At 50.2% G+C, this 21,813-nt stretch overlaps 1 protein-coding gene across 1 annotated transcript in view; it reads left to right on the top strand.

Annotated features, from left to right (window-relative positions):
- Positions 1-21,813, top strand: part of LOC149434532 (cytosolic acyl coenzyme A thioester hydrolase-like) — a 46,255-nt gene that overhangs the window by 14,708 nt on the left and 9,734 nt on the right. The window contains exon 2 of the mRNA XM_089663669.1: positions 13,210-13,327. Coding sequence (XP_089519795.1) covers positions 13,210-13,327 — 118 coding nt within the window. The remainder of the gene's footprint in view (positions 1-13,209; positions 13,328-21,813) is intronic.

The following is a 21,813-nucleotide window of genomic DNA, read 5'->3' as shown; positions in this document are numbered from 1 at the left end:
GCACTGCTTGATATTCGGTACTGTGGCTATTCAGGTAGCCACGGGTGTCGTCAGGGGCGTATTTACCAAAGGGCAACAATGCATTTGCCTAGGGCGGCATTTTTTTAGGGGGGCAGCAGCGCCCCCCAGAAGAAGGAACATTTGCAGCATGGGGACCAGGTGGGATCTGAGAGGAGCTGCTTGATGGTGTATGCAGAGCCCGACTATCGTTCCCAGGGAGCTCTTGGGTGGGGGTGGGGATGGGGCAGGGGTGTTGTTGGTCAATGTAAAGCTCTCTCCATGGGGGGTGGTCTGGTGTTGGTTGGTGTCCAAGCTCTCTCTGCCGAGGAGGGGTTGGTTGCCCGATTTCTGTGTTGCCTAGGGCCTCACAAAACCTAAATACGCCACTGGGTGTCGTGGCTGCTTGAATACAACCGGCGGTGGAGATTCCGCCATCCATGGTCAGTAGCATGTATGCTTAGCCCTACAAATGCAAATATCACATCTAGGCAAAAGCAATACTTTCAACTAAACCCATATAAAAGTTGGTGCCTGCTGGGACTTGTAGTTCGACCGTTTCTTAGACCCACCGCTTGCCTTACCTGCCTAACACCGACTTGCTCTGCATCAAAGCATATTGTGCAACCAACGTTGAAAATGACTGGAGCTTGGAGGCTGCGCTTGCATTCGGTTGTTGGCTGCCTGATTCTGCAATAAGGTGATACTCTCTTGCAAAAAAAACGTTTTCTTTTCTTCATCTTGTTCAGATCTGTAGGATTTCACTAAATCCATCTCCAGGACTTTCCTGCCTTTTATGAGATGCGTCCCGCGGTTATTGGACGATTTTTGGAGGGACTGCTAATCCATGCCAGGTAATTCCACCTGCTTGAAATTCCTGCTTCGGGGGAACCGCTCTCCGTAGGAGAAACGCCGGGGAGCACCACAAAAGAACTCCATATGTTGTGTTTTCTCTGAGCAAATATGATCACAGCATGAGGTATCAGGTACGGGATTCTGCCGTGATAGGGATGTGTGGTCCTTCTGTGTGGGGTCCGTATGAATGATTATGATGATCCTGGGCACAAGATTTTGGAAAGTTGCAAAGACTGGCATTCGTTCTCTGTGTCTGGTTGAAAAAGTTCGAAGGTAAGAGAGACAGGTGTGTGAGATCGGATGGAAAAGGCCAGCTCTGTACTAAGGATGGTGTCCATCCTGATGCTTCGAGAGAGGTCGCCACTGCCTCTGCATGTTGCCTGTCTGCCATGTTGACCCTCTGGTTGGAGTATCTTCTGAGACCGGCTCAGAGCAAGTATGCAGTTCAAGAATTATGACTTCACTGACTGTATGTCTGTTCCAGGTCAGGGATTTAAAGAATCAGGCAGTAAGCATTTTCATGGGGGAGTTGAGGTTGGACCTAGCAGGTAGGAAGTGGGATCAGAGTTGGTTTGTTAAATCCCCTGCAGGCTTACCCACTTCGTGAAGTTGAGTTAGCAGATTTGTTGAAGATGCAGGATGGTCCATGGAGATAGAATGGATTATGATACATGGTGGAGGATGGTCCTCGAAAGTAGGATGGAAGATGATGCATACTAGAGGATAGTCCAAGAAGGTGGGATAAAGGATGATACATGGTGGAGGATGGTCCTAGGAGGTATGATCAAGAATGGTACATGGTGGAGGATGGTCCTAGGAGGTATGATCAAGAATGGTACATGGAGGATGGTCCTTTGAAGTAGGATGGAGGATAATGCATACTAGAGGATAGTCCAAGAAGGTGGGATGGAGGATGATACATGGTGGAGGATGGCCCTAGGAGATATGATCAAGAATGGTACATGGTGGAGGATGGTGCTAGGAGGGATGATCGAGAATGAGGTATGGTGGAGGATGATACATGAAGGAGGATGGTCCTAGAAGGTAGGATGGAGGATGATATATAGTAGAGAATGGTCTTAGAAGGTAGGATGATAGATAAGACATGGTGGATCCTCCTGGTCTGAGGAGGTGTGCTAGTGAATGACAGAAGGTGGAGGATGGCCCTAGGAGGTAGGATGATAGAAGGTGCAGGATAGTTCTAGGCGGTAGGATGGAAGATGATACATGGTGGAGTATGGTCCTAGGAGGTAGAATGAGGGATCAGACATGAAGCGAGCCTGCGAAGGATGGAGTTAGGATGGGATATAAGACGGGGGTAATACATAAACAATATATACCTAAGTTAATTATTGTGACTTATAAATTAAAAATGAATGTAAATAGCTGAAACCAGAATTGTGCTAATACATATCATATGTGATCAATCAATATTTGTAATCGTGCAAATTCATTAGTGGATGTGCAAATACAATCAATAAAGTGCATAAATAAAGTATTTTATAAATATGTGCAATGTGCAGGTGAACTCCTTATTCCCTCTTTCCAGGTGCCGTGTAGTCTCAATATGCGCTCACCTTAATATTTGCCTAAATAAATTTAGGCAAATAGACTTTTAGTCCTTCCAGGACTGGTGGGGTAGTACTCCTATGTAAAGTATTCCAAATGGGAATGTAGATCTGCTAAAATCCTCCTGTGCTCTCCTCTTTCTCCATAAGAAGCTGCTCATGGATGGATGTTTGGGAGATCTATGTGGATCTCTTATTTCCCCTCCTGGGGACACCTCTTCCTTGTATCCTCCTTTCCTCAATGTGGGGTGTATAGATCAAATAGAAAAAAGAGAGACCATGGTGCCTTATCCTTTTGTATATAAATGGTTTATTGCTGCCGGATGCGGTAATATACAGCAGTTTCTGGCACTTTTCTAATACAGGTCAGCAGTGGATGTAGTATACTGTGCCTTTCTGTCTGCCTCTGCTGGAATCGCCAAGCCTCTCCGATGCAACGTCGTGACGTCAGAGCCCCTCCCCTACGTGTTGTGTCACAGGATCACGTGACTTCATCAGGGGGAAAATGATTCGGGGGGAAATCATTTTTGGTCCTGACGAAGCTGAGTGAGATACGCCCATCGGCGAAACGCGTTGACGTCATACGTCAGATACGTCACTTCCGGTCATGCGCACTAGGTGGAACGCACGCTGACCTACAAGGAGGTAGCCATCTTCACATGCCATGAGGCATACTTAGGCGGCACAGGCGCCATGGAGAGGTCGGAACCCGCGGTATGTCGGCTGATGTTAGCGGTGGTTCCTTGGTTCCATACAGCAGTACCTTTTGAAGGGCAGTACTTATGAAGGATATCCTTTTCTTTCCTACTACCCATTGCACAGGTGGTGAGTGGACTGTTACAGGACATTAGATTTAAGGTCCCTTGTGACCTATATGGCATAAACGTCTATTATTGAGTGAAAGCTCTCACAGTGACTTCCCTCATATTGTTTGTCTTACTACAGGATGGGGACATTATGGTGCTTTATATAGGAAACAAGGCATGCCACATATATTTCAACGGGCGGAGGAGCCGCTGGGCCTTATCTTGTTTTCAACAAAAAGTGGTGTGTAGTCCACATGCTGTGGTGAAGAAATCACTTGAAGCAGTGTTCTGCTACTTGCATCTGTTTCTCCATCCAGGCAACAACTGGGGCGTTATTTATATCTAAAAGTCCTAAGAATCAGTCAGTTACATTACAGATGAATGGGCCCCAACCACATGTGCCGGCGTGGGACTGTACTGCATTTCATTTGTGATATCCTTTTGCTGCCTAACAAAGGCTTATGGTTATGCCTCTCTTTTGACGCACACTGTGCTCGCTGCATTGTATACATGTGATATTGCATACCTTTGGTATAATTTTTGGGAATTCCCCTCTATGGGATAGAACCTATATGGTCATGACACATGTCTTTATATTTATTACATGTGACACTGTATACCTATGGTATCATTTTTGTGTACACCTCCTTTGGGAAGTGTTAACCTATGTGCCAGTGCTACAAAGACTTTAGACTTTAGTGGTCATTGTCTTTGCAGCACATCTATCCAGACCGGTCTTGGTGTTATTTTATATGGTTTTAGGTCTGTGTGTATTGTCTCATACTGAGGTGAAGGTAAACCAGGGCGATTGCCCATATGTCAAATATTTATATGTAATAAAGCAGAATTTTTGGAAATTTTTCTGAGTATCACATTCTGTTCATAATGTAGCCGCTTTTCTGTGAATTCTTTTTCACAAACCCTTCTTTTTTGTATGCCTCTTTGGGCTACTGAATGGAAGCCATATATTGGGTGATACAGTAATTTTATTTTGTAACCTCCAAAAAAAAACTATCTTTAGGAAATCATTTTCCCCCTGATGAAGTCACGTGACCCTATGACAACGCGCCTGGAAAGAGGGAATAAGGAGTTCACCTGCACATTGCACATATTTATAAAAGACTTTATTTATGTACTTTTATTGATTGTATTTGCACATCCACTAATGAATTTGCACGATTACAAATATTGATTGATCACATATGATATGTATTAGCACAATTCTGGTTTGATCTATTTACATTCATTTTTAATTTATAAGTCACAATAATTAACTTAGTTATATTTTTTATGTATTTATTAGCTTATTTATTTATAAGTGTGATATATTTTGTGATTAAGGATTTAAAATAGGAGCGCGGCACTATAAGTATATATAATTGGATAATAGGAACACAATTAAGTGGGTTTGTGTAAGTGCCAGCGAACCAAGCACATTATTTAAGCAGATAATTGTCAATATTTTATTGAACACCTCATTCATAATAGCTCACAAGTATTCACTTTTTAATTATAAGACGGGGGTAAGCTGGGTGGTCCTAGGAGATATGATAGGTAATCGGACACAGAAGGAAATCTGTGAGATTGGTCCTAGGAGGCTGGATAGAGGATCACACTTGGAGAGGGAGGTGTGTTAGATGGTCTTAGGAGGTAGAAAATGTGAATATCAGACATAGAAAGGTTGGAGTATGGTTCTAGGAGGTAGGATGAGGAATCCGACATGGGGAAGGGTCATGCAGGATGGTTCTGTTCTGAGGATGGTGATTCAGGCATGGAAGGAGGGGTCGGATTATGATCCCAGGAGATAGAATGAGGGTTCAGACATGGAAGCAGAGGTTGAATTATATTCCTAGGAGGTAGAATGGGGGTTCAGATATTGGTGGAGGGGTTAAAGGATAGGGGGTAGAATGTTGGATCAGGCATGGAGAAAGGGGCTGGAGAATGGTTCTAGTGGGGTAGGATGGGGGATCAGGCTTGGGTACAGGGATTTCAAGATGGTGTGAGGAGGTAGGACTGGGATCAAACATTGTGGGTGTGGTGGGGTTGGAAGATGACCCTAATAGGCAGAATGGGGGATGATTCATGATAATAGATGGTTCTGAGAGGACGAATGGGGGACTAGGGATGGGCCCAGAACAGGTATTTTGACTTTCACTAACATTTTGAGAAGGTCAGTAATAGGATAGGAGGAGTTGTGGATGGCGTTAGGAGGAGGCAGAGCCAAGGACAGTTCTAGGAGGTAGAACAAGGGATGATAAATGGTGGAGGATGGTCCTAGAAGGAAGGATAGGGGAACAGATATCGGTAAGGGGAGGAGGATGGTCCTAGAAGGTAGGATGGGGGCGATGATGTATGGAGGAGGATGGACATAGTGATGGAGGATGGAGAATGGTCCTAGAAGGTGAGATAGGGGATCAGACATGCTGGTGCAGGGGAGTGTTTGAGTATAGGGAGTAGGATTGGGAATCGGACATATAAGTGAGGTGTTTGGGGGGGGGGGGGGGTAGCGAATAGTGGATCAGGTGGTGTGGTAGGGCAGGGGTAATTTTTAGTCTAGTGTCCAGTGTAGGAATGAATTGCATAGTGTGTAATGGCCACTTTGTCCTCCAAAGGATGAATTTCCTTCTGCAGGCCAACATTTTGTAGAACTTTTTTCTCACGAACAGTGTACATAAAGTGGACATGTGACTTGCCTGGACAGGTCTTCTCGGTATATACTGCAGCTGTGACTGAACCGGCTTTCTCTGTGGCTCCGTTTGAGCCTTCGTCTGGCTTCTGTTTCTCTACTTCTGTCAGATGAATTTTTCCTCCTAATTATGTCCGTAGCGGTTGAAGTCACCTAAGTCTGGTTGGAGGAACTCTGACACCAATCTAAAGGCCGAGTCGGGTCTCATTTGCACTCGTATTGCCATCCTGCATTTCTACCGCTGCGGCACAACTGCAAAACCACAGATTTGGGTATCTGTTGGGTAGGTACCTGATGAAGGTCTTGTGTAGCCCCTCAAATTTATGCTGAGCCTTGGCAAATCAGCAGGTAGGCAGCATGGGCGTACGGCATGGACTGGGAGCAGGAAGCAAATGGCTTCCCCCAAAAAACCTGCTTATAGCTCTTCCCTTTGCCTGTCCCAGGGAACACCCCCTCCCCCGGCTCCAAAATGTATGATGCCATTACTTGCTTGACATCAGTCTCAGGTCTGGTGTACCGAGGTCTTTGAAATGTGTTTTGTTATATTCTAGAAATAACCGTTCCTCTGCCAAGCCTTTCAGAAACTACTGCAAAACGTGAAATATTCCCTTCATAAGAAGGGCTGGGACAAGGGGTGGGCAGGAGGGGCAGCTGCCCCGCGCGCCGGGAAGCAAGGGGGGAAAGAATATGTTTGAAATAACCTTTCTTCTGTCAGGCCTTTCAGAAACTACTGCAAAACATGAAATATTCCCTTCATTAGAAGGGCTGGGACACGTGGGCAGGAGGGGCAGCTGCCCCGGGCGCAGAGAAGCAAGAGCGCAAAGAATAGGCACAGGGTGGTACACCCATTCTGCGGCATGTATTACAGCGGGGGAGGGGGCACAATTCTGGATCCTTGCCTTGGGCACTGGACAGCCCTGTCCTGGTACTGTTCATAGGCAACTCACCAGTGTATGATTGACTGTGAATGGAGGAGGGATGAGGAAGGGAGGGCGTACGCCATGTTCTCTCCTTCTCTATTTACAGAAAGCCTTGTATTCTGTGAAAAAAAAAAAATATATATATATATCTGGCTTTTTGTGAATGGGAAAGAAGAGAGGAGGGGGCAGGGACCGGACGGGAGCCCTTCACTGCTGCAGGTGCTGCTCCCGCCCCCGCAGAACCAGGAAATCCAGTGACTTGGGAAGGAACCAGCTTGCAGCCAGCTCTGAGTTTCACGTTAAGCAGCGGACATCCCCACACAGTATACATCATGTTTTTTCAAAGGAGTTCAGCTTTAACAAAAAACAACAAAAACAAAACACACAAAATAAAAAAATTATATATATATTTTGCTGCCTTTGCCCTGCAGTAGAATATGTGCATTAAGTCAATGCAAAGTAGTTAGTGGGTGTGTTTTGTTCCCTGGCCACGCCCCTTTGAAAGGACTGCAGCTTGATTTGTAAGTGGTGTTGAACGCACCTGTACCGGCTCCTCCCCTTTAGTCTTGCACAGGTGTAGCGGCTCCTCCCCTTTAGTCTTGCACAGGTGTGGCGGCTCCTCCCCTTCAGTCTTGCACAGGCGTGGCGGCTCCTCCCCTTCAGTCTTGCACAGGCGTGGCGGCTCCTCCCCTTCAGTCTTGCACAGGTGTGGCGGCTCCTCCCCTTCAGTCTTGCACAGGTGTGGCGGCTCCTCCCCTTCAGTCTTGCACAGGTGTGGCGGCCCCTCCCCTTCAGTCTTGCACAGGCGTGGCGGCCCCTCCCCTTCAGTCTTGCACAGGCGTGGCGGCCCCTCCCCTTCAGTCTTGCACAGGCGTGGCGGCCCCTCCCCTTCAGTCTTGCACAGGCGTGGCGGCCCCTCCCCTTCAGTCTTGCACAGGCGTGGCGGCCCCTCCCCTTCACTGTTGCAAAATCGAAGCAGTTTAAAGTTCAGCTTTAAGGCTAAGTTTGATTTGTTTCTGCATTTTGCTTTTGATGCGGTTTTGGGTTTTTTTTTTTTGTTTTTTTTTTCCCAACTTGTTGCTGGGCAGATTACAATACAAACGCATAAAAAACGCACTACATGCATTTCTGCAGCATTTTAATTGAAGTCTTTTGAACCAAAAACGCAACGTTTTGCTTTTAAAGAAAAAAAAAAAAGTCCCCGACCCTTTCCAAAAAGCGCAGCGGGTGAAAACGCGGCGATGTGAACCCGTCTCATAGGAAATCATGTTAAATGGACTGCTGTGTGCGCCTGCAAAATGCAACGGAAAACACAAAGGTGTGACCCTAGACCCGAGGATTCAGCGTCTGTCTGCTAACATTCCATGCGATTCGGTGACCACGGCTGCGATCGGATGAGAAGAGTTTCTGTCCTTGTGCTGCTTGTCGGATCGTCGCACGGACGGGAAGCGTTTCATGACGGGCCACATGTGCTTCGCAGTTAACGCAGACTCTCTCCCCCCCCCCCCCCCCCCCCCGCCAGTGCCAGCCCGGCTTCCTGTGTAGATGGAGGATGTCCTTACAAGGTATCGCGCCTTCTGTGTCCTTCCCTTTTATTGCCATTTGTAACTTTTTTATATTTTGCGATTTTGCTGGCTTCATCAAAGTCAGTACAACCTCTCCGTCGTTAAAGCGATATTCACCCCAAAAATGTCAGTGCAGCCGACCAATCATGAGACGTGGCTGCTGCATTCCTTTTTTTTTTTTTTTTTTTAGGCTTTTTACCCCCTTTTTTACCATTAACTGTATTAGAATGCTCCACTCCTGGAGGAAGAAGCTCAGGAGGCACAGCAGGCAGCAGCATTGCTTGTCTGGGAGGGGGGAGTGTTAAATGGACTCATCCTCTCCTCACGCCTCATCTCCATGACCCTCCCCCCCCTTATCCTCTCCCTACGCCTCATTTCCATGACCCCTCCCCTTTATCCTCCTTCCCAGGTTTGGAAAGGCATAGCTGCTGGTGATTCCACAACCCATGCCAGTCTGTTTTTTTTTTTTAAATGTTGAATAGCAGTTCATCCATTGAAACTGCATGTGAATTCGTTCTGTGCAATTGGGATAAAATGTAAGTGATGAAGAGCAATGGGCCTGAGTGAAAGAACACATCCCTAGCATCCCTTTAGATGAGCTTGTCTGTTCCCCCTCCCCGCTGGCTCCTGGATGGGACTTTAGTTGTCCCATCAGTAATCAATGATCGTTATTAACACCTAGTGTTGGTCCACCTTTAAAAAAAAAAAAAAAAAACAGGTGAACTAACCAAAAACCCTCCCCACCCAACCCCCCAATCCATGATCCCCCCGATCCATGATCCCCCATCCCCGAGTCCTGAAGAGGTGAACTAACACCAAACACCCTCTCCACCCCCTGATCCGTGATCCCCCATCCCCAGGTCCTGAAGAGGTGAACTAACACCAAACACCCTCCCCACCCCCCCGATCCATGATCCCCAATCCCCGGGTCCTGAAGAGGTGAACTAACACCCTCTCCACCCCACCCCCTGATCCCTGGTCCCCCATACCTGGGTCCTGAAGAAGTGAACTAACCAAAAACCCTCTCCACCCCTCAACCCAGTCCCCCATCCCCTGGCCCTTTATGTGGTGAACTAACACCAAATACCCTACCCACCCCCCAATCCCTGGTCCCCCATCCCCGGGTCCTGAAGAGGTGAACAAACACCCACCCCACCCCCTGATCCCTGGTCCCCGGTCCCCCATCCCTGGGTCCTGAAGAGGTGAACTAACACCCTCTCCACCCCCCGATCCCTGGTCCCCGTGTCCTTAAGTGGTGAACTAACACCAAATACCCTATCCCACCCCACCCCCGATCCCTGGTCCCTTAACCCGGGTTCTGAAGTGGTGAACTAACACCAAATACCCTACCCACCCCACCCCCTGATCCCTGTTCCCCCATCCCCGGGTCCTGAAGAGGTGAACTAACACCAAACACAAAACCCTCACCCTATCCCACCCCCTGATCCCCCATTCCTGGGCCCTGAAGAGGTGAACTAACACCAAAAGCCCTCCCCACCCCACCCCCTGATCCCCCCCCCATCCCCAGGTTCTGAAGAGGTGAACAAACACCCTCCCCACTCCCTGATCCCTGGTCCCCCATCCCCGGGTCCTGAAGAGGTGAACTAACACTTTAATTTAACAAATGTGACTTTAGAAGCATTTAATACCAGCCACACCCACCCCATTAACCCTCTTGACCAGTTGTTCTCAAACTCCAGGACTTGGCCTGCTGCCTGGCCAATGCTTCCTTCCTCCCGGGACTCCAGTCAGCTGCAGATCCCCCACACCTACCACAGTGCCTCCCAGCTCCTATAGTGCACCTAACCTCCCATAATTGTCCACATCGTCCCTCCACATCCAGTATGATGGAGAAGCCCTGCTCTTAGACTTCCAAACTCCCATGAATTCCAAAAGTCACTCTTTCCACTTAGCCGTAACAAGTTCACTTGCAGCATAATAACCCGGAGTCTCCCGGAGAATTTCTTCTTCCCACAAATCAAGATATACAGTACTTTACGCACATCCACACATCCCTGTTTAATGACGATTTGCCAGTTTGGAGGTGCCAAGGGGTGATGGGCAACAAGACCATGACCAGCAAACCTGGAACCAAGTTGAAGCCACGTTCAGAATTCCCCAACATGATCAGATTAATGATGTCACTGATGTATCTGACACTTATCTTCCCTTTTGCTAAAGAGGACTTTTGTCCATCTGTAATTTTTGTAGTTCCACCCTAGATAAAAACGAAGTCATATTTAGCCAATTTAACGTCCAATTCTTATTCAAAAACGACCTATCTTGAGACATTCCACCTTTAAGATTGGCTGGGCATTTGGCAGGCGACTCCCAAAATTTAGTGGCATTGGAAACGTCTTATGGGGTACCATCAAGGCGGTTGGTGCCACATAGGATGGCAAAGTGTGTTCCGGGCTACCCGTCAGCCTGTTTTTTGGGACTATGGAGAGCTTGGTACATAATGTACCTACATACATGGTGGACCTGTCCCCACGTACGGGCTTTTTGGGATGTGTAACGGAACCGACCCCAGACTGCACTTGGGTACTTCTGTTATAATACCGCTTCCCTGTCTGAACTTAACCACAGACACCACAGCCGACCAAAGAAGACTAGAAGACACCAGTCTTAGAAGTAAACCAGGAAGTAGACTACTTTATTTTAACAGATACAAGATATATACATTCAAGGGAACAACCCCCCCTCCCTGCATAATGACACAGGGCGGGGCAATCTACCTTTTAGTAACAAGAGACACACCAGCAGACAGTCCCATCAATAGGGAGGGCTTCTGGAAACACCCCCCCCCCCACCAAGCCAATACACATAAACACATACATCCCATAATAGTTTGCTCCCAAGTAAGACACACAATAGAACAATGGGATGCAACCACATGGCATTAAACAATCAACAACCCCCCACCCCAATATTAGGACAGATCACCCTGTACCACTAACAGGCACAGGGTCTTACACATAAGAGGGATATGGGGAGCTAAGACAGGGGTCTCCCCACCTCTCTAAAGTGAGTTTTGTTCTATGGGCCCCCCACCCAAAGTCACTCCCGTCACAGGATGACATTGCACCTATTTGACCGATCCATTCAGCTCAACCCACAGGTAGTGCTGCTAAATGTTGCCCTCTTGGAACTGACCAGGAAGCAATCTCGTGCCCTCTTCTCACATTACAACAGCTGCAAAACAGACAATTGCCAGATTTTGGAGGATGCCGGTGCTTTGCACAATGGCCATCAAAAACCAAATCGAGGCAATGGTACACGCAAAAATTGAGGCAACACTCTAGGATAGGGTGCGATGATATACTAAAGTCTGGCAGCCCTGGATTGACAGAAATGTGCCCCCTGACTTTGACGCAACTGTCTTGGAGCCCTAATTGGTTGTATCATTCTGTCATTCATTTGCACACCCAGGATCGTTGCCAGTACAACCCCTGGAACCATCCCTACCTGCCCCATTCCTCCCATCCTCTTCTTCATCTTTCTTCCATTCATTCATATTCCTGTGTAATTATAGGGGAGGGGTTCTGTGTAATAATAGGGGTACTATGGGGGAGGGAAGGGGGGCTGTGTAATAATGGGGGTAGTATTGGGAGGGGATCCTGTGTAATGATGGAGGAAGGGAGTCCTGTGTAATAATGGGAGTAGTATGGGGGAGGAGGTCCTGTGTAATATGGGGGAGGGGGGGTCCTGTGTAGTAATGGGAGTAGTATGGGGGAGAAGGTCCTGTGTAATGATGGGGGTAGTATTAGGGATGGGTCCTGTGTAATAGGGGTACTATGGGGGAGGGGGTCCTGTGTAGTGATAGAGGGGGAAGGGTGTTGGGTCCTGTGTAATAATGGGGGTAGTATGGGGGAGGGGTCCTGTGTAGTGGGGTAGGGGGGTTCTGTGTAATGGAGGAGGGGAGTCCTGAATTATAATGGTGGTAGTATGTGGGAGTGGTCCCGTGTAATAATAGGGGTAATATAGGGGAAGGGGATCCTGTGTATTGATGGAGGAGGGGGGTCCTGTGTAGTAATGGGAGTAGTATGGGGGAGGAAGTCCTGTGTAATCATGGGGGTAGTATTAGGGATGGGTTCTGTGTAATAGGGGTACTATGGGGGGGCGGGAGGTTCTGTGTAATGATAGAGGGGTTGGATCCTGTGTAATGGGGTAGTGTGGGGTAGGGGGTCCTGTGTAATGATGGGGGTAGTATGGGGAAGAGGGTCCTGTGTAATGATGGGGGTAGTATGGGGAAGAGGGTCCTGTGTAATGATGGGGGTAGTATGGGTAAGAGGGTCCTGTGTAATGATGGGGGTAGTATGGGGAAGAAGGTCCTGTGTAATGATAGGGGTAGCATGGGGGAGGGGATCCTGGGTAATAATGGGGGTAGCATGGGGGAGGGGGTCCTGGGTGATAATGGGGGTAGTATGGGGAAAGGTGGGGGGTCCTGTGTAATGTGAGAGCAAAATTTCATGGGGGGATGTCAAGAAAATGTTTTGCCCAGGGTCCAATTAATATTGCAGACAGCCCTGGCTGGGGTGGACCAATCCAATGCCAGCTCTCTCACACTCTTCATGTGTTTAACCCCTTGTTGATGTCACCAACCGGACCTAAAAGGGACATTAAATGCTGAGCTCTCACTGAGGGACCTTCCTGTGCATCTCCATGTAAATCTCCGTGTGTGGAGACCCCTGAGATATCTGATGATGGCTGTTTTTTTCCGCGATGGCACGTTCACTACCGAATAATAAGAACTTGGAAAGCGAAGTAATACCGATATTGATTCATAATCTGCTTTTTGTTCTTCGACAGGATTATGCGTCCAGATGACGCCAACATAGCAGGAAATGTACATGGCGGAACCATTCTGAAGATGATTGAGGAGGCCGGAGCCATAATCAGCACTCGCCACTGCAACAGCAAGTCCGGGGTAAAGGACTCGTAAGGCCACGACGTTCAGTTTTTATCTCTGAATGTTTCACTGAAAGTAACATTTTCTTTTGGTCCGCCAAATTGTAATCTGGTTTCCAAGGACAATGTTGAGCAGTCCTGAGTGGGAGCCTCGGAGTTAGTTGTTGGCTAACGGTGGGTTGGCCGGGCTACTTCTGAGAGACCTGCTCACACAATAAAGCTCCTGGAGGTGGACCTGTAGTGTCCCACCTACCACTTTATTTTCTATGTATTGCATTGTGACCTAAATAAAGGGCATGGAGCTCCACTCTCGGCTAAGAGGAAACTCCTCCCCTAATCCTCCAGGAGATGGGGTGACAACATCTTGAGATACTCATCCAAGAAATGACAGACGAGGGAATAAGATGGACGCCGCTCTTCCAACCAGCCCATGTAGAGTAGAGATAAACTGCAGCCTCAGCCTGTGCTACTCCGCAAACCACACCTTCGACGCGTTTCGCCCCATCAACTGGGGTTTAGTCAGAGGTTCTCTATGACTAAGCCCCTATGGGTGGGGAGATACATGGCCGTAAAAGGAGATAAAGAGCAGTCTCAGCCTGCACTTTTCTACAAACCACACCTTCAACACATTTCGCCCCACCAATTGGGGCTTAGTTATAAAAGCCCTCTATGACTAAGCCCCTGCGGGTGGGGGGGTACGCAGCAGTGAAAGGAGATAAAGAGCAGTCTCAGCCTGTGGTACTTCGCAAACCACACCTTCGACTAGTTTTGCCCCATCAACTGGGGCTTAGTCATAGAGGTGCTCTATGACTAAGCCCCTGTGGGTGGGGTGATAAGCGGCAGTAAAAGGAGATAAAGAGCAGCCTCAGCCTGCACTACTCTCCAAACCACACCTTCGACGCATTTCGCCCCACCAACTGGGGCTTAGTTAACGAAGTCCTCTATGACTAAGCCCCTATGGGTTGGGGAAGACACGGCAGTGAAAGTAGATAAAGAGCAGCCTCGGCCTGTCCTACTCTGCAAACCACACCTTCAACGTGTTTCGCCCCACCAACTGGGGCTTGGTTATAGCGGTCCTCTATGACTAAGCCCCTGTCGGTGGGGTGATACGCGGCAGTGAAAAGAGATAAAGAGCCATCTCGGCCTGCCCTACTCTGCAAACCACGCCCCCTGATGCATTGTGCCCCACCCACCAGGGGCTTAGAGGTCCCCTAGGTGGGGCAAAACATGTCGCTGTTTGTGTCTGCAAGAGCTGGCCAGGAGAGCACCGTATTCCCATGTCTCCTATGTATTGCATTGTTAATGTTCTGATATAAGCTGGCATCGTGTGGTTGTTACCTCCTTGCTGCTCATGTGACGCAAAAAGAGGGTGGGATTTAACACCCGACACGTGTGCGTCTATGGGCGGCAGAGTTTACTGTGCGGAGAACGCGCTCACTCTGCGCTCCCAGCACCATGACTGAGCTGTCCAAGAGTCACTCTCTGTTAATGATCACTGATTGGTTCCTGACCACAGTGGTCACATGATCAGGCGATCCTTCCACCCTCCCATAGGAAAACTGGGGCTGGGCTGGAAGGGGGTTAAACCTCATCCACCACCCCCCCCCCCCCCCTTCCACATAAATGTCATTTCCTGCTTGTGTGATTGGCTCATTGATTCTCTCAGAAGTCTGCAGTAAGATACAAGTCAGATTTTGGGGAATCCTCTTCAACAAGAATGTCCTTTTTGGTGAGATACTCCCAAAGGGAAATCACGTCTAAAGGGATGCAGACCCCGCCACTTTCCTCATTAGAGCCCTGATTGATGATGATAAAGTCGCTCCCATTCACATTCACTCCATACATGGACACAGAGAAACAAAGAGATATTACTTCAGAATAACAAAAGGTAGGATTCCGCAACAAAATGTAAAATCCCCGCAATGTGCAGATCACATGGGGGGGGGGGGGGGGGTTCTAACAAAAGTGGAATTATAATTTAATGAATATTCTCATTGCAAGTGAAATGTGTCAGTGGGCGGAGTTTCAGGCAGCTTGCCTTGGTTCGCTTAGATCAATCTCTCTATGGCGGCTTTTTTCCTGGAGTGTGACTACCTTTTGATCATTTTGCTACTTTGCTTTTGAAGTGTTAAAGCAGCTGAAGTATGTGAGCTCCTTCCCGGCACTCGTGTGCGAACGTAGAAACTGGATTGCTTTTATCCTTCACTCATCTGTCATTAGTGTGTAGGAAGCTGACCTGCCGCTGATGACAATCCTGAGCTGCGTTCTTCCTGAATAGTGACAACTCAATAGTGAAGCACAGAGGACAAGTTGGAGCGTCTTCGTTTTTGAATTCTTCCTTTTTTTTTTTTCTTTCCTCCTTCTTCCTTTCTCTCTTCTCGTCTTCTCTTTTTTTTCTCTTTCCCTCTTGCTCTCCCTTTTCTCTTGCTCTCCCTTTTCTCTTGCTCTCTCTTTTCTCTTGCTCTCCCTTTTCTCTTGCTCTCCCTTTTCTCTTGCTCTCCCTTTTCCTCTTGCTCTCCCTTTTCTCTTGCTCTCCCTTTTCTCTTGCTCTCCTTTTCTCTTGCTCTCCCTTTTCTCTTGCTCTCCCTTTTCTCTTGCTCTCCCTTTTCTCTTGCTCTCCCTTTTCTCTTGCTCTCCCTTTTCTCTTGCTCTCCCTTTTCTCTTGCTCTCCCTTTTCTCTTGCTCTCCCTTCTCTTGCTCTCCCTTTTCTCTTGCTCTCCCTTTTCTCTTGCTCTCCCTTTTCTCTCTTCTCTCGCTCTTCTTCCCGCTCTCTCTCCGCTCTCGCTCTCTCCCTCTTTCTCCGCTCTCGCTCTCTCCCTCTTTCTCCGCTCTCGCTCTCTCCTCTTTCTCGCTCTCCTCTCTCCTCTTCTCTCTTTCTCCGCTCTCTCCCTCTTTCTCCGCTCTCGCTCTCTTTCTCCGCTCTCGCTCTCTTTCTCCGCTCTCGCTCTCTTTCTCCGCTCTCGCTCTCTTTCTCCGCTCTCGCTCTCTTTCTCCGCTCGCTCTCTCTTTCTCCGCTCTCACTCTCTTTCTCCGCTCTCGCTCTCTTTCTCCGCTCTCGCTCTCTTTCTCTCTCGCTCTCTTCTCCGCTCTCTCTCTCTTTTCTCCGCTCTCTCCTCTTTCTCCGCTCTCTCCCTCTTTCTCCGCTCTCTCCCTCTTTCTCCGCTCTCTCCCTCTTTCTCCTCTCTCTCCCTCTTTCCCCCTCTCCCCTCTTCTCCTTCTCCTCCCTCTCCTCTCTCTTTCTCCGCTCTCCCCTCTCTCCCCTCTTTCTCCCCTCCCCCTCTCTCCCCTCTTTCTCCTCTCTCCCCTCTCTCCCCTCTCTCCCTCTCTCCCCTCTCTCTCTCCCTCTTTCTCCTCTCTCCCCTCTCTCCCTCTTTCTCCTCTCTCCCCTCTCTCCCTCTTTCTCCTCTCTCCCCTCTCTCCCTCTTTCTCCTCTCTCCCCTCCCTCCCTCTTTCTCCTCTCTCCCCTCCTCCCTCTTTCCTCCTCTCCCCTCCCCTTCTCCCTCTCTCCCTCCCTCCCTCTTTCTCCCTCTCTCCCCTCCCTCCCTCTTTCTCCCTCTCTCCCCTCCCTCCCTCTTTCTCCCTCTCTCCCCTCCCTCCCTCCCTCTTTCTCCCTCTCTCCCTCTTTCTCCCTCTCTCCCCTCCCTCCCTCTTTCTCCCTCTCCCCTCCCTCCCTCTTTCTCCTCTCTCCCTCTTTCTCCCTCTCTCCCTCTCTCTCCCCTCCCTCTCCCCTCTCTCCCCTCTCTCCCTCTTTCTCCCTCTCTCCCCTCTCTCTCCCCTCTCTCTCCCCTCTCTCTCCCCTCTCTCTCCCCTCTCCTCCCCTCTCTCTCCCTCTCTCTCCCTCTCTCTCCCCTCTCTCCCTCTTTCTCCGCTCTCCCTCTCTCTCCCTCTTTCTCCGCTCTCCCTCTCTCTCCCTCTTTCTCTGCTCTCCCCTCTCTCCCTCTTTCTCTGCTCTCCCCTCTCTCCCTCTTTCTCTGCTCTCCCCTCTCTCCCTCTTTCTCCCTCTTTCTCCCTCTTTCTCCCTCTCTCTCCTCTCTTCTCCCTCTCTCTCCCTCTCTCTCCCTCTCTCTCCCTCTCTCTCCCTCTTTCTCCCTCTTTCTCCCTCTCTCTCCCTCTCTCTCCCTCTCTCCCTCTTTCCCCTCTCTCCCTCTTTCCCTCTCTCCCTCTTTCCCCCTCTCTCCCTCTTTCCCCTCTCTCCCTCTTTCCCCTCTCTCCCTCTTTCCCCCTCTCTCCCTCTTTCCCCTCTCTCCCTCTTTCCCCTCTCTCCCTCTTTCCCCGCTCTCCCTCTTTCTCCGCTCTCCCCTCTCTCCCTCTTTCTCCGCTCTCCCCTCTCTCCCTCTTTCTCCCTCTCTCTCCCCTCTCTCTCCCCTCTCTCTCCCCTCTCTCTCCCCTCTCTCTCCCCTCTCTCTCCCTCTCTCTCCCCTCTCTCTCCCTCTCTCTCCCCCTCTCTCTCCCTCTCTCTCCCCTCTCTCTCCCCTCTCTCTCCCTCTTTCTCCGCTCTCCCCTCTCTCCCTCTTTCTCCGCTCTCCCCTCTCTCCCTCTTTCTCCGCTCTCCCCTCTCTCCCTCTTTCTCCGCTCTCCCCTCTCTCCCTCTTTCTCCGCTCTCCCCCTCTCCCTCTCTCTCCCTCTCTCTCCCTCTCTCTCCCCCTTTCTCCCCCTCTCTCCCCTCTCTCTCCCTCTCTCTCCCCTCTCTCTCCCCTCTCTCTCCCTCTCTCTCCCCTCTCTCTCCCCTCTCTCTCCCCTCTCTCTCCCCTCTCTCTCCCCTCTCTCTCCCTCTCTCCTCTCTCCCTCTCTCTCCCCTCTCTCCCCTCTCTCTCCCCTCTCTCCCCTCTCTCTCCCTCTCTCTCCCCTCTCTCTCCCCTCTCTCTCCCCTCTCTCTCCGCTCTCCCTCTCTCTCCCCTCTCTCTCCGCTCTCCCCTCTCTCCCTCTTTCTCCGCTCTCCCTCTCTCCCCTCTTTCTCCGCTCTCCCCTCTCTCCCTCTTTCTCCGCTCTCCCCTCTCCCTCTTTCTCCGCTCTCCCCTCTCTCCCTCTTTCTCCGCTCTCCCCTCTCTCCCTCTTTCTCCGCTCTCCCCTCTCTCCCTCTTTCTCCGCTCTCCCCTCTCTCCCTCTTTCTCCGCTCTCCCCTCTCTCCCTCTTTCTCTGCTCTCCCCTCTCTCCCTCTTTCTCTGCTCTCCCCTCTCTCCCTCTTTCTCTGCTCTCCCCTCTCTCCCTCTTTCTCTGCTCTCCCCCTCTCTCCCTCTTTCTCTGCTCTCCCCTCTCTCCCTCTTTCTCTGCTCACCCCTCTCTCCCTCTTTCTCTGCTCTCCCCTCTCTCCCTCTTTCTCTGCTCTCCCCTCTCTCCCTCTTTCTCCGCTCTCCCCTCTCTCCCTCTTTCTCCGCTCCGTTTTTGAATTCTTCCTTTTTTTTTTCTTTCCTCTCCTTCTTTCTCTCTTCTCGTCTTCTCTTTTTTTCTCTTTCCCTCTTGCTCTCCCTTTTCTTTGCTCTCCCTTTTTCTCTTGCTCTCCCTTTTTCTCTTGCTCTCCCTTTTTCTCCGCTCTCTTGCTCTTTCTCCGCTCTCTTGCTCTTTCTCCGCTCTCTTGTCTCTCTCGCTCTCTCCCTCTTTCTCCGCTCTCTCCCTCTTTCTCCGCTCTCTCCCTCTTTCTCCGCTCTCTCCCTCTTTCTCCGCTCTCGCTCTCTCCCTCTTTCTCCGCTCTCGCTCTCTCCCTCTTTCTCCGCTCTCGCTCTCTCCCTCTTTCTCCGCTCTCGCTCTCTCCCTCTTTCTCCGCTCTCGCTCTCCCCCTCTTTCTCCGCTCTCGCTCTCCCCCTCTTTCTCCGCTCTCGCTCTCCCCCTCTTTCTCCGCTCTCGCTCTCCCCTCTTTCTCCGCTCTCGCTCTCCCCCTCTTTCTCCGCTCTCGCTCTCCCCCTCTTTCCTCGCTCTCGCTCTCCCCCTCTTTCTCCGCTCTCGCTCTCCCCCTCTTTCTCCGCTCTCGCTCTCCCCCTCTTTCTCCGCTCTCGCTCTCCCCCTCTTTCTCCGCCTCTCGCTCTCCCCCTCTTTCTCCGCTCTCGCTCTCCCCCTCTTTCTCCGCTCTCTCTCTCTTTCCCCTCTACCGCTCCTCTCTTCTCCTCTACGGCTCCTTTTTTTTTTTTAATTCTCTTTTTTTCTGTCCTCTCCTTCTCTCTTCTTTTCTCTTCTTCTCCCTTCTCTCCCTTCCTCTCTTTTGCCTCTTCCTCTCTTTTGCCTCTTCCTCTCTTTTGCCTCTTCCTCTCTTTTGCCTCTTCTCTCTTTTGCCTCTTCCTCTCTTTTGCCTCTTCCTCTCTTTTGCCTCTTCCTCTCTTTTGCCTCTCTCCTTCCTCATCTCTTCGCCTCTCTCCTTCCTCATCTCTTCGCCTCTCTCCTTCCTCATCTCTTCGCCTCTCTCCACCTCTTCTCTCTTCTTCTCTCTTCTTCTCTCTTCTTCTCTCTCCGCCTCCTCTCTTCTTCTCTCTCCGCCTCCTCTCTTCTTCTCTCTCCGCCTCCTCTCTTCTTCTCTCTCCGCCTCCTCTCTTCCCTTCCTCTCTTCTTCACCCTGTGTACATTGGGAGCTGTGTAACTGGTGCTGTTCTGACCACGTGCGTTACCACATCATCTTTTTCACCATGGACAGCAAGTTGGAACGAAGAGCAAATGTAAAATTCTGCATGAAACTGGGCAATTCTGCCACAGAGACGTCTGGCATGATACGGCGCGTTTACAGCGATGCAGCAATGAGTAGCTTGAGGTGCTTTGAGTGGCATACATGCTACAAGAGCCGGAGAACGTCACTGGAAGACAATGAGGTCAACCCCTGAAAAATGCCCTCTTCCCAAAGATGAAGATCCAGCTCAAAGGTCGCCGTTTTGACAACATGGCAGAGATCCAGCGATTTGCCCGGTTTCTTGCAGAAATTCACATTTGCTCTTTGTTCTAACTTGCTGTCCATGATGAAATAGCAGGCGTGGTAACGCACATGGTCACAACAGCACCGGTTGCACATTTCTCGATGTACACAGGATGATGTCTTTTGGCACACTGACTTGTGAAGGTCGGTGCTCCCTGTGCCGTGACTGTGCGAGCAGCCGTCTGCTGCTATCTGTTGGGTGTGTTACAAAACTAGTCTCAAAACATTTTGATACCACTTCATGTAGCGGTCTTGTGACTATCAGTGTCCAGCCGAGCACTGGTCAGTCTTGTAGGAGGAGTTTTCATTCTCCTCTGACTGTCCTTTGAGGTGGCATGACTCCTGACTTTTTCCAGACAGTGCTGATTGGCCCTGTGCTGAACACATGCACTCTCCCAAAGAAAAAAAAAAAAACTCTCCTAGTAATGCACACCAAACTGAGCATGTGCAGACTTGTCACTGCTGCTGTGTATTGTGGCCAATGGATTGGGGACAGTAGAAGAAGGGGAGGATCAGAGAAGGCAGGATCAAACCGTCTTTTTACACAATGTGGAGAATTAACCCCTTCGGTTCCAGAGTGAGTATAACAAGCACGCTTTCCTGCTTCTACAGACTGATTGTACTGTTGTGGGTTTAGAAACACTTTTTAAATGCGTGATACATATTTTGGCCACTAGATGGCGAACTTGTATAAGTTTAGACATCACCTCCAGGGTGCAGCAGCTGGAAGCTGCAGTTTGTTCCTCTCTTGGCTTTCTGCTGAACGTTCTCATGTATACATAAGACACGCATGTATATATCAGACACCAGATTTTGTAAGATATAAGGAATGCTGGTTATAAACATATATAGACTTAAAGGGTCAGTCCGCCCAAACCAGCTGTTTAAAGTCATATTAACAGGGAGAGCGGATATAGTGAATGCAGGGTCCGGGGAGACCGGATATAGTGAATGCAGGGTCCGGGGAGAGCGGGTATAGTGAATGCGGGGTCCGGGGAGAGCGGATATAGTGAATGCAGGGTCCGGGGAGAGCGGATATAGTGAATGCAGGGTCCGGGGAGAGCGGATATAGTGAATGCAGGGTCCGGGGAGAGCGGGTATAGTGAATGCGGGGTCCGGGGAGAGCGGATATAGTGAACGCGGGGTCCGGGGAGAGCGGGTATAGTGAACGCGGGGTCCGGGGAGAGCGGGTATAGTGAACGCGGGGTCCGGGGAGAGCGGGTATAGTGAACGCGGGGTCCGGGGAGAGCGGATATAGTGAACGCGGGGTCCGGTGAGAGCGGATATAGTGAACGCGGGGTCCGGGGAGAGCGGATATAGTGAACGCGGGGTCCGGGGAGAGCGGATATAGTGAACGCGGGGTCCGGGGAGAGCGGATATAGTGAACGCGGGGTCCGGGGAGAGCGGGTACAGTGAACGCGGGGTCCGGGGAGAGCGGGTACAGTGAACGCGGGGGTCCGGGGAGAGCGGGTACAGTGAACGCGGGGTCCGGGGAGAGCGGGTACAGTGAACGCGGGGTCCGGGGAGAGCGGGTACAGTGAACGCGGGGTCCGGGGAGAGCGGGTATAGGGAACGCGGGGTCCGGGGTGAGCGGGTATAGGGAACGCGGGGTC

This window comes from Staurois parvus, unplaced genomic scaffold, assembly GCF_062004578.1.
Source record: "Staurois parvus isolate SC_StPar_1 unplaced genomic scaffold, SC_StPar_1.0 ptg001743l, whole genome shotgun sequence".
Classification (NCBI taxonomy): Eukaryota; Metazoa; Chordata; class Amphibia; order Anura; family Ranidae; genus Staurois; species Staurois parvus.
The sequence above is the reverse complement of the archived record's forward strand: the minus strand, read 5'-3'. Positions and strand labels throughout refer to the sequence as shown.